Below are 12583 nucleotides of genomic sequence, written 5' to 3'. Positions count from 1 at the left end.
CTACCTGGCTCTTCTTTCCGTCCCTTGTGCTTCTGCTTAATGTAGCATTGGGCACTATCACAGTACCTTCCTTGCTGTGTTTCCTGCACAGGTTACCACTTTCCCTCTCTTGTTCCCCCTCCTGTCACTGCTTACTAGGCTCTACACTGCCACCTGAAAAATATTTCTAAGATACAAACCCTAGTGACTTTCTGTTGATAGTAACGGTTGAGTGTTACTCAGTCATGCACCCTCCTACTGAAACAGCAAAAAATATTTGGATAAAATACAAAACCAAGACCAAACCAAACCCAACTTTCTTCTTAAAGCATTAGAGAACTCATAGGCATTACCATGTTAAAATTATAATGGAGAACCCATGCAAGAGTGCAGATTTGCCAGTGGTTGTAGGGGACAGAAATAAAGCCCAGATTTCTCCTGAGAAACTGGGACCCCAAAGGACTACACTATCAGGCTGAGGGTAGACCTGAAACATACCAACTCTCTTGTGGAATTGCAGCCCAGGTTCAAGCTGACTGGATCAACCAAGGAATCGAGTCTTGAATTGGTTTATGGGTTGGTTGTGCCTCAGGGTATCTGGCAAAATCTAGTGGAAACTCTTTCAAAAGGAAGGTTTCTTCAGCCTAGGCCTCAAATTATTCAGTAACCAACACATAAATATAACCAGGTACCCAAGGAAACCATACTGAAGGGCAAGAATCATCAGCAACCACAGACAACAGAAACAGCCCTTCATAGATGTCATCAGTTATTGGAATCATTGCCATCTATAAAAGCTACTGTTTAAGGAAATAAAAGATAAGCTTGAATATATCTGCAAAGAATAGGAAACTGAAATGTGACATAGCAAATTTAAAAAGGAGCCAGATAAAACTTCTAGAAGTAAACATAACAGTAATGAAATTTAAAACTCAGTGGATGAGGAAAAGTATATTGATTAAAAGTTTAAAGAGAAGAACTCAATGGATGAATTTAACATTCATCCATGGATGAAGATTGAATAAAGCTGAAGAGAAAAATTAACAAACTGGAAGACAGTAAGAAAAAGTTATCCAGAGTAAAATATGGAGAAAACAAATAGGAAATGCAGAGGGAGAGGGTTAGAGACATAGAGAATAGAGTGAGGTCTAAATAAGAGACCTGGAAAGGGGATGAGAGAGAAAATGAGCCAAGGAGAAATTTAAAGGTAATGATGGAGATTTCCCATAACAACTGAGATACCAAACTTCAGATTTATGACCAATGATTATATGTAGAATTAAAAAAAATTCAAACTTAGATACATCAAGATGAAGCTACAGAAAACCAAAAGGAAAATCTCAAAAACAGCTAGAGAAAAAGACAGATTATCTTCAAAGGAGCAATAGGCTGACCCTTGACTCCTCATCAAATATAGTTCTGATTACGTTATTCTCAAATCTTTCGATGTCTTTCCATCTCTACAGGTAAAATACTTGCTGTTTAGTGTGAGGCCTTTTGTAGTCTGGTCCCTGAAACATGTTTAGACATAGAGAACTTTTGTTCTTCTCATTTTGGTCTTGATTGTGTGCCTTTACACTTGGTTTTCTCCCTTTCTGGAATGCTCTGCATGTGCATACATCTAGCCAGCTCCTGCTTAGCCCTCCCATTTCAGCTCAGGGATTCACCGTCAAACTCCCGAGCCCCCTTCTTACTGTAGTCACCAACTCCGTGTACTTTCAGTAGTGTTTACATTTTGCTTCCCCTTGTGGCTCAGCTGGTAAAGAATCCGCCTGCAATGTGGGAGACCTGGGTTCAGTCCCTGGGTTGGGAAGATCCCCTGGAGAAGGGAAAGGCTACCCACTCCAGTATTCTGGCCTGGAGAATTCCACGGACTGTATAAGTCCATGGGGTTGCAAAGAGTTGGACACTGAGTGACTTTCACTTTCATGTTCCCGCACATGAGCTTTCTGAGGGCAGAGCCAGGGTCATTTGTAGTGCCTGACACCCCACAGGTACCCAGGACCTTCACTGAGTTGATGCTTCAGGGAATGTTTCATACTCAAGGGCATACCATACTTGCCTTGAGTATGGTATGCCCTTGAGCATTTCAGGGAGTCCCATGGCCACTTAAGCAATGTCTTTTTAACTGGAGCCCATTATACAGAGTGAAGTAAGCCAGAAAGATAAAGAACATTACAGCATACTAACGTATATATATGGAATTTAGAAAGATGGTAACGATAACCCTATATGCAAAACAGAAAAAGAGACACAGAAATACAGAACAGACTTTTGAACTCTGTGGGAGAAGGTGAGGGTGGGATGTTTCAAAAGAACAGCGTGTATACTATCTATGGTGAAACAGATCACCAGCCCAGGTGGGATGAGACAAGTGCTCGGGCCTGGTGCACTGGGAAGAACCAGAGGAATTGGGTGGAGAGGGAGGTGGGAGGGGGGATCAGGATGCGGAATACGTGTAAATCTATGGCTGATTCATATCAATGTATGACAAAACCCACTGAAATGTTGTGAAGTAATTAGCCTCCAACTAATAAAAAAAACAAAAACAAAAACAAAAACAAAAAAACCACAAAAAAACGGAACTGTGGGGTTTGATTTTTTAATTTAATTTATTTCATTTTATTTTTGATTGTGCTGAGTCTTTGTTGCTGCACGTATACTTTCTCTAGTTGTGGCAACCAGTGGCTACTCTTTGTTGAGGCGCACAGGCTTCTCATTGCGCTGGTGAGTTCTCTTGCTGCAGAGCGCAGACTCTAGGGCACTTGGGCTTCAGTCGTTGCAGCCTGTAAGCTCAGTAACTGTGGCTCTTGGGCTCTAGAGCGTGAGCTCAGTAGTTATTGTGCACAGGCTTAGTTGTTCCGTGGCATGTGGAATCTTCCCAGACCTGGGATCGAACGCATTCGCCTGCGCTGGCAGGCAGATTCTTAAGCACTGTACCACCAGGGAAGTCCTTAAGCAACATCTTGACGTAGGTTTTCATGGCACTTCCCCTGATGCTCTGATTCTTGCTTATGTGGAGAATAGGCTGCCACAGTACCAGGATCTGCCTGTCGTCATCGCCTGCTCTGCCCCTTCATTACCCACATTTCCTTGACGAACCTGAAATAACAATATCTGCTCTACCTATTGTGTGAAGTTATGTTGTGGCTCAAATGAAGTGATGTAGGTGAACACACTGTGAACATTCTCTGGCACCAGGCGATTTCAATAGCTTTACTTCAAGAGTGAGAGACTTGCTCAGGCTGGCAAACTTGCAGCACAGAAAATGAGGATAACATGAATGTTACCTGGCCTCGTGAGCACCTGTGTTGTCATTCCTACATTTCACTGGGGCCTATAAAATAAGTTCTCCTCATTGGCTCATTTTGAGAAATCTGAGGGGAATTGTTTTCATGTACCAATTTATATGACAGTTTTCATTGAATTCCTGGTGGAAATTGTAAATTTCTGTGACCATTCAGAGATGGAAAAGCTTAGATTTGTCAGAGTTTGTCACTCTTTTCATTGGAAAGGTTAAAACACCTTTTTTGCCCACATCCTTGCTTTTTTCTTCACATTGCTTTCACTTAGCATCACAGTATAATCATCTGAAAATCCGATGAATTTGTCAAGTGTTCAGAATCATCAGCCTTGTCAATCCATTGTTTATGTACGAGAAGGCCAAATCAGAATCATTTTTAAGTAAGTGGCAATGCCAACTCCAGCAGACCATGGTGTTTTACTTTTTGAATGTTTAAAATAGAAATTTCAGATAATCAGCATAAAGAGATTAGAATTTCACTGGATTTTTCCTCTTAGAGTGTTTCTTGGAGACCATCGTGAGCAGTTGCTGTACTTGTAGTGTGTCTGGTTTTTAGAAAGTTCTCTTTTTTAGATGAAGAATATTGGTAGTCGCTAGTTTCTAGACATTTTTTACTAGAAGGGACCACAGAATGCATGGGGCCAGCTCTGCCTTCAGTATGGCAAAACTGAAGACTGTGAGCCACACAACCTTTTCCTTTGTTGAGGACTGCCAGCAACTCTGCCCTATTCTAGTAATTCATCAAGGAGTTTTATTGTTCTGTCAAAGCATTCTTCCTGATATTCAATCAAAAGGTCGTTTAACGTAAGCCCCTTTTCTTGTACTAAGTCATTCATAGTGATGCAAACACACTTAGCAACATCCTTCTCAGAAATTGCTCTCAAATTTTGCCTCCGTTCACTCCCACTGCCACTATCTTAATTTAGATTCTGATTGTGTCTTGCCTAGCCTGTAAACCCAGCTTTCAAAGATCTCTTTAACTGTTGTTTCTCTGCTTCAGAATACCACCCAATTCAGAGCTGTAAAATGTATGTGCCCCTGGCCTTTATAATGCTTGGTAGGATAGTATCTAAACTTATCAGTTTCACTGTACGGACCTATGTGTTCAGTTCAGTTCAGTTCAGTTGCTCAGTTGTGTTCGACTCTTTGCGACCCCATGGACTGCAGCATGCCAGGTTTCCCTGTCCATCATCAAGTCCCGGAGCTTGCTCAAACTCATGTCCATGTGTGTTAGGAAGTATGTTCTGCTGAGAGTGGCATTAAATCCTAAAATGTCACTGACTTAAATAAGAAGGTTTATTTCTTGCTCACAGAAAAGAACAGAGGTAGAGGCCAAGTCCTGTAGGATAGCTCCGTAGTCTTCAACTGTGCTGTGCTTCTCTGCACAGTAGGATGCACCCTTGTCCTATAGCCTCTAGGACCAAGATGATGCCTGAGGTCCAGCTCTCACATCCAATTCCAGCCAGCAAGGATGAGGAAAGGAGAAAAGGCTGTGCCTTTAAATCACAACTTTAATCTTCATCTTCCTTTACCACGTCAGGCTCTTTCACAGCTCTGGGCCACTGTACCAGGGCTGGCCTTTACCTGGAATGCCCTTCAACTTTCTTTGTCCAAAACATCTGTATATCCTTCAAGTCCCAACTCACTTCCTCAGTGAATTATTCTTTCTTCCTTAACAGTGACAGTACATTACTCCATACTTGAGCATGAGTCAGTGGTTGAGCGTCATGAACTTACCAGCTGAAGTGACTTGGGTTTGAATTTCTTCTCTGCGGCTTAGGCTGTAAAGTATAAATATGGTTCGGTTCAGTTTGGTTGCTCAGTCGTGTCTGACTCTTTGCAACCCCATGGACTGCAGCATGCCAGGCCTCCTGTCCATCACCAACTCCCGGAGTTTACCCAAACTCATGTCCATTGAGTTGGTGATGCCATCTAACCATCTCATCCTCTGTCGTCCCCTTCTCCTCATGCCCTTGATCTTTCCCAGCATCAGGGTCTTTTCAAATGAGTCAGCTCTTCGCATCAGGTGGCCAAAGTATTGGAGCTTCAACTTCAACATCAGTCCTTCCAATGAACACCCAGGACTGATCTCCTTTAGGATCGACTGGTTGGATCTCCTTGCAGTCCAAGGGACTCTCAAGAGTCTTCTCCAGCACCACAGTTCAAAAGCATCAGTTCTTTGGTGCTTAGCTTTCTTCACAGTCCAACTCTCACATCCATACATGACTAGCCTTGACTAGATGGACCTTTGTTGACAAAGTAATGTCTCTGCTTTTTAATATGCTGTTTAGGTTGGTCATAACTTTCCTCCCAAAGAGTAAGCGTCTTTTAATTTCATGGGTGCAGTCACCATCTGCAGTGATTTTGGAGCCTCCCAAAATAAAGTCTGCCACTGTTTCCCCATCTATTTGCCCTGAAGGACCGGATGCCATGATCTTAGTTTTCTGAATGTTGAGCTTTAAGCCAACTTTTTCACTCTCCTCTTTCACTTTCATCAAGAGGCTCTTTAGTTCTTTACTTTCTGCCATAAGGGTGGTGTCATCTGCATATCTGAGGTTATTGATGTTCTTGGCATATAAATTATACTTTGAGCCAGAGTCCAGATCTCTTTTCTCTTTTCTCGAGTTCCAGAACTTCATGTTGAACTGTTTACTCAGTATTATCACTTGATGGTCTCACTGGTGGCTTCTCAGATGGAGCCTCCTCCGAAATACTGATTCAACTCCTGACTTTTGCCGCCTCCTCTAGTCTTCCCTGTGCCAGTAATGCCGCCATCAGCCTAGCTGCAGATATCAGAAAGCTGAAGTGATCCTTCATTTCTTATATGTAATAATCCTCACGCGCTCATATTTAACTACCACCAAAGTCTATTAGCTCAGCCCCAAAATATGTCTTAAATTGATCCTTTTAGTTCCATCTCCAGTGCCAGCCTTGTAGCACTATCCTCTCATGTCTGAACTGTGGCAGTAGCTCTTCACTGGCCTCCCTACATCCACCGTCTTAGGTTGGCCCAGTCTCAAGTCAGGCAGTCACTTTCTTGAACAAAATCCTTAGCCAGCTTTCTATTGTATGCAGGTTTAAACCCAGGATCCTTAACTTCTGCAGGGCCCCATCTGACTTGACTCCTGTGTACCTCTCATTTCCATTTCTTGCCACACCTTTTCTTGCTCATGTGCTCCAGCCTATTGGTCTTTCCATTCCTTGACCATGCCTAGGGCTTCACACCTCCGCCCCTTCCCAAGTACCATTCCCCACCCAGGGTCTTTTGTCCCCTTCCTCACTCCTACACACCATCCTCATGTCTCATCTCAAATGTCACTTGCACACAGGGCCTTTATGTGACTTCTTAATCTAAATCATATGTTCTCTGTTCTTCCTCCTTGTGAGTGTTCTTTAATTTTTAGCATTTATCACAGTTTATAACTTCATATTTATCAAGTGTGTATTTATTGAATATCACTCCAATGTTAAACTGTATGTTCCCTAAGAGCTGGGATCATCTTTCTTTTATTCACACTGATACCTCAATGCCCAATGCTCAATAAATACACGTGGAATAAGTGAATAAACTAATGGTCTTGTGATTAAACAATGCAACAGTTTCTCTCATTAAATTGGCAGCTCTGCTATTTGATATGCCAAGATGTAGGTTTGTTAGAAACTTATTAAGGTGACTCACTTTTCTAACCTGGCAGTATGTTTTTTCATATTTATTGAACATATTTTTGGTGCTCACCTGTAAGGCTACAGGCTTCAGTTTAACCTATAATATTAGAATGCATCTTTGTCTGAACAAGCTTATTTCTTCCAGGATATCCATATGCAGCATGCAAGTCTTCCCTGTCCTTCACTACTCCTGGAGCTTGCTCAGATTCATGTCTGCTTAGTCAGTGATGCCATCCAACTGTCTTATCCTCTGTTGCCCCCTTCTCCTCCTGTCCTCAGTCTTTCCTAGCATCAGGGTCTCTTCTAGTGAATCAGCTCTTTGCATCAGGTAGCCAAAGTATTGGAGTTTCAGCTTCAACATCAGTCCTTCCAATGAATATTCAGGGTTGATATCCTTTAGGATTGACTGGTTTGATCTCTTTGCTGTCCAAGGGACTCTCAAGAGTCTTCTCCAGCAATCCTTATAGACCCTGAAAAGGTCATCTCTGAAAATCATGATTGGCCACTTCCTCTTTTTTTTGAATGCAACCTGGCATAACCATTAGAACAGAAGAGTTGCTTATGGTTGGAATGGAATCTGAAGCAATAGTCATTTTAAGACGGAGCCATCAGTGACCATCACAGAAAGCTGCCTGCCCAGGATTTTGGGCTATCTTGGAAACCCCCTCACTACCTTTTCTTGATTGCCAGGTCTTGATATCAGACATCTAGGTAGAGTATACTTGTTCATGGTAATTCTAGCCTCTTAATCTTTCCTGAATTTACCTTGTTCTGCAGAACACATTGACAAGATATGTTACGGGATAGGTCTACAATTTGTGTAGGTTTTTTTTTTTTTTTTTCCCTAAGAGTGTCAATCTTCCCTGGTAGCTCAATCAGTAAAGAATCTGCCTGCAGTGCAGGAGACCTGGGTTCAATCCCGGAGTTGGGATCCCCTGGAGAAGGAAATGGTAACCCACTCTAGTATTCTTGCCTGGAAAATCCCATGGACAGAGGAGCCTGGTGGGCTATAGTCCATGGGGTTGCAGAGTCGAATACGACTTAGCAACTAAACCACCAAGAGTATGAAAGAGGTTGTTCTGGAAGCATCTGATGCATTTGGAATCCTGAACTTGGTCTAAAATAAAAGATGAACTTAGATGATGTCCCTCTTTTACTGATAAACATGGTGATTGACAACGGGAAAGTTTTCATTTATTTTTCTTTTCAGAAAACAGTAAGAATTCTGCTTTCAGTGGGCACTAGGTAGATAGATTTTAGCATAGATGAAAAAGCATACAATTGATGGTTCTTAAGCCCCAGTAGGTCAGATCATGTCAGTGTTTCCAGAGTACGCCCAGAGTAAAGCTGGCTTTCAGCTGAGCCTTTGCTAAGAGGCCAGTCCTGAAAAGGATTTATTTATTTATTTTGGCCATGATAATGTCTAAAAGATGATAAATACAAGTCTCTCTTAGCTAGCTGGAGTGGGTCCCACATGAATTGGTTGTGACCCCTAACATCTAGAAACTCCAGGATAGTTGGATAAGAATATTTTGTGGGGGAAATCTAATGTAACACATGAAAATATAAAATATTAAATGTTCAGAAGTGTGTAATTTTCTGCTTTTTTTTTTCAAGAGTGGTTTTAATACTTCTGGTCCAGAGCCTAGCTCCCTCTTTACTGGAGAGATGTGGTTTCAGTATTTTGGGTGAATGTGCATTTTATAAGTTTTTTAAGAAAGGAAATTAAACATTAAAAGACTTTAAGTACTTTACTCTTTATATAATGTCACTAAGAAAAGCCAGGAAAATCAGGGTTGGCTTTTTTATTTGTTTATTTAATAAATATAATCTATTTTCCACCATTTTGTTTGTTATGGCTGGTACCAAAGTACTTTTAAAAGTTAACATTTATTTTGATTTTGTTTTATTTCAGCAGATGTGCATATAAGTTAACATGTCTCTCTTCTTCCTTGTGGGTGGGGACAGTGTATAGCATTTGGTTTTTTTGGCATCTTGACACAGGCGATTTAGTTTAATTCAACATATCTCCACTTATATGATACCTAACTTATGAATAATATTAAACAGATAAAATGTGGCCTGCTGAGTGTGAGCATTAATACAAGCTGGTGACGTAATTGACCTTAGCCAAGTCACCTAACCACTGTGGGCCCGGGTTTCCTTTTCTGTAAAATGATAGTTTGGGGTAAATGGTATCCAAGAATGCCTGCGGCTGAGTTTAAAAGCCCCATGAGTCTGTGTGCCTCACAGCTCTGCATCTACCTGATGTCTCCTCTTCTGTTCTCTTGTTTTAAATTAGGCAAAGAGGATGCTGGTGCCCCAGTGACAAAAGATGAGAACACCTTCACGTCACAGGACTCCAGAACGTTACCAGAGAAGTCACAGCAGAGATCAGCAAAGGTCTTTGCCTGTTTCTTTCACTTGTCTGGCTGGTAGCTGCTTCCTCTTGCAGGCCTCGCATACAATTCAGTTAGGACTGTAGTTGCTCAGTTCATCAGAAAAGTCAGTGGAAGCAGGGAATCATAAAAAGTGAATCTTTTAAATATATATATGTATATTTATATATATTTTTGGTATATATATATATATATATATATATATATATATATGTAAACTTTAAACATATACTTATATATTCACTTGCCTGTCTTTGGCTGAAGGGCCAAGGCCCTTTCTTGGTGTATGGAGGTGTTTATTGAGGTTCTGTGTTATCTTTCTGCATAAACTGCACTTGTAATATGACATCGATAATTTCTGGTTTGGTTTATTTAAAGTGAAGTGAGAATTTAGGCACCGGTGAAGCAATATGAGTGTAGACTCCTAGATTTTTACAGTTTTTGGCTCCAATTGCCTTTATTATTGTCATGACTATATCTAATTCAAAAGTAGTTTTTAATGAAGTATTTTTTAGTTCCTCCAAAGCATTTAATTTAGTTATCATAGTAACAAAACCAATTTTTTTTTTTGCATAATTCAACTTTATTTTTTAATGATATATGCTGGTGACATACTCAGGTATGGGATCAGATCCAGCTGATCCTCGCTATGAGGGTAGCTCTGGGTGAAGGGGTGGTACCAAGGAAGTGTGTGAGAGCACGTGGTCTCCTCTCTGTCGGCACGTATACCCTGGGAGTGCAGTGTTGATGCTCAGTCTAGCAAGTTGGTTAGGAGAGTGTCTCCTGCATACCGACATGGGGAATTTCTAAATTATATTACATATATATTATTGCCCCTCCCCCACCCAGCCAAGTGCCTATTCAGTTACTAGATCTTTATTTTAAGAAGCATTTTGAATACTAACCATATACTAGGCAACATGATAGGTGTGAAAGATTTAATGAACAGAAAGACCATGGGCTGGGTCTGGCTTACAAACTTGTGCCTTTAAAAAAAAAAGAAGTGCTTTAGTTTTTTCATTTTTTGGCCACACCATACAGCTTGTAGGATCTTAGTTCCCCAACCTGGGATTGAACCTGGGTCCTCGGCAATGTAGTGGTAGTGGAGTCCTAACCACTGGACCTCCAGGGAATTCACACAAATTTGTTTTTTGTTTGACCTATGCAATATTTAAAAATTTTGACTTAGTAGCTTTCATTAAAAAAAAAATGGAGTGGTTCGAGTTAAAAAAAAAAATCAGGCTTCTGGCTTCTCTCGACAAAATAAAACATCTGGGAACACTGGGCTACATTCTTAAATGACTTTGACTTTGGTCAGAACTGAGTAGAGGCAACCTCTGTAGATGGAATTTGTGTTCTGCAATTTGCTGCTGCCCCCCAATGGTGCTCTCTCTATTTTTTTTTTTTTTGTATAGTTTCTTAGTTTGATCTAAAATTACCAGGCAAACAGCACTCATGTGCAAAACTGACACTGTGGTAAAGTCATTTAGTCACAGAGCATCACTGAGAAGTACTTCAGTAGGACTTAGAAAAACTCTTGGACCCAGCGAGGTGACCGGGTAACGTTCTGCCTTCTCCCAACTGTTGTCTAGTACTGTAGATAAACAACACTGACCATATATGTATCCTCGGTATTTTCAGGTGGTTTACATCTTGGAGAAGAAGCACTCACGTGCAGCGACTGGCTTCCTCAAACTCTTGGCTGATAAGAACAGTGAACTGTTTAGGAAATATGCCCTGTTTTCTCCCTCGGACCACCGGGTGCCTAGAATATACGTGCCTCTCAAGGACTGTCCGCAGGACTTTGTGACCCGGCCCAAAGACTATGCCAACACACTGTTCATCTGCCGCATCATGGACTGGAAGGAGGACAGCAACTTTGCCCTGGGGTAGGTGACCTTTGGCGAGAAAGACTACCAAAATCAGACACAAGTTGATTTAGGTAACATTTAGATAAATGTTTTTGTGTGTATTTTAATTATTATTTCTTCACTAAAGCATGGGTCCTAGGCATATTTTGCTCCTAGTTCCTCAGAAATGGCCCTTAGCTACCACCTCAACTGGTCATCTGTAGGTTCCTTGAATTGCCAGACATTCACCGTTTTTGTTTGTTTCTGTTTCTGTTTTTTGGCATAAAATGTAAGTACATTCTAAGCCTCTACTTAACTTCCTGTTATGTTACGAATCCTGTTGGTACTTGTGAATTTGTAAAGAATTCATTGCATCCAATAGTCACACCCTCCTTTCAGACACTAGTGTTAAAATATGTGAAAATGGAGGCATATTCATGGGACCTCAATTTCCCAGGCTTAAAAGCTAAGAATGTAAGGATATGTTTGAAGATGTGCTTTTTTGGTATTGATCCTTCAGAGGTTTCCTGGAGGAGGAAATGGCAACCCACTCCAGTATTCTTGCCTGGAGAAGCCCGTGGATCCAGGAGCCTAGCGGGCTACAGTCCATGGGGTCTCAAGAAGTTGGACATAACTAAGTGACTAACCCTTCAGAGGTTTCACTTAATAGCATTAAACGTTAAATCGCCCTGCCAAAAGCAGGGGAAAGGGTGCCATGTTTTTAGGGAAGCTTTCAGAAACCAGTCTAGCTTAAGTATAGATTCTGTAGCCACAGAGCATCGTCACTAGCCACCTCATTGTCATCTGAAGAAGCTGCTGAACCCAGCTGTTTGAGCAAATGCTGCACCTGTTTCCTTCTTACAATTGATGTTCATTTTGAAAAAGAAGCAGTATTAAGTTTTAGCTATATCTGTAGCCCTTTATTATGGGTGGCATCTGGTTTATGCTTCATAGGAAATGAAAATGAAGGCATGAAAGCTAGAAGAGCTTGCTCTGATGCTACTCTCAGTCTGATTTGGTGCCTTGCTGTTGGTCAGCTAACTTGTACAGGATGGACCCTCCTGGTTCTTGGTTATGAGTGTCAGCACAATGGATGGCCACCAAGTGCTGCCTTGATGAAGTTTATTCTCTGCTTAGCCTTTTATGGTTAGTGAAGTAAAGCAGGTCAAATCTGTGTGTCCTAATAATGCAATTTAAAATATACTATCCTGGGACATCCCTGGTGGTCCAGTGGCTAAGACCCCACACTCCCAATGCAGGGGGCCCGGGTTTGCTCCCTGATTAGGGAGCTAGATCCCACATGCTACAGCTAAAAGTTGGCATGCCACAGCTAAAATTTCCGCATACAGCAACTAAGACCTCCTCGTGCAGCCAAATAAATAAAT

At 41.3% G+C, this 12583-nt stretch overlaps 1 protein-coding gene across 5 annotated transcripts in view; it reads left to right on the top strand.

Annotated features, from left to right (window-relative positions):
* Window positions 1-12583, top strand: part of DIS3L2 (DIS3 like 3'-5' exoribonuclease 2) — a 354056-nt gene that overhangs the window by 131922 nt on the left and 209551 nt on the right. For all 5 annotated transcript variants that reach the window (XM_043445967.1, XM_043445970.1, XM_043445968.1 and 2 more), the window contains exons 7-8: window positions 9252-9352; window positions 10990-11237. In XM_043445967.1, coding sequence (XP_043301902.1) covers window positions 9252-9352; window positions 10990-11237 — 349 coding nt within the window. The remainder of the gene's footprint in view (window positions 1-9251; window positions 9353-10989; window positions 11238-12583) is intronic.

This window comes from Cervus canadensis, chromosome 24 (assembly GCF_019320065.1).
Source record: "Cervus canadensis isolate Bull #8, Minnesota chromosome 24, ASM1932006v1, whole genome shotgun sequence".
Taxonomy (NCBI): Eukaryota; Metazoa; Chordata; class Mammalia; order Artiodactyla; family Cervidae; genus Cervus; species Cervus canadensis.
The sequence above is the reverse complement of the archived record's forward strand: the minus strand, read 5'-3'. Positions and strand labels throughout refer to the sequence as shown.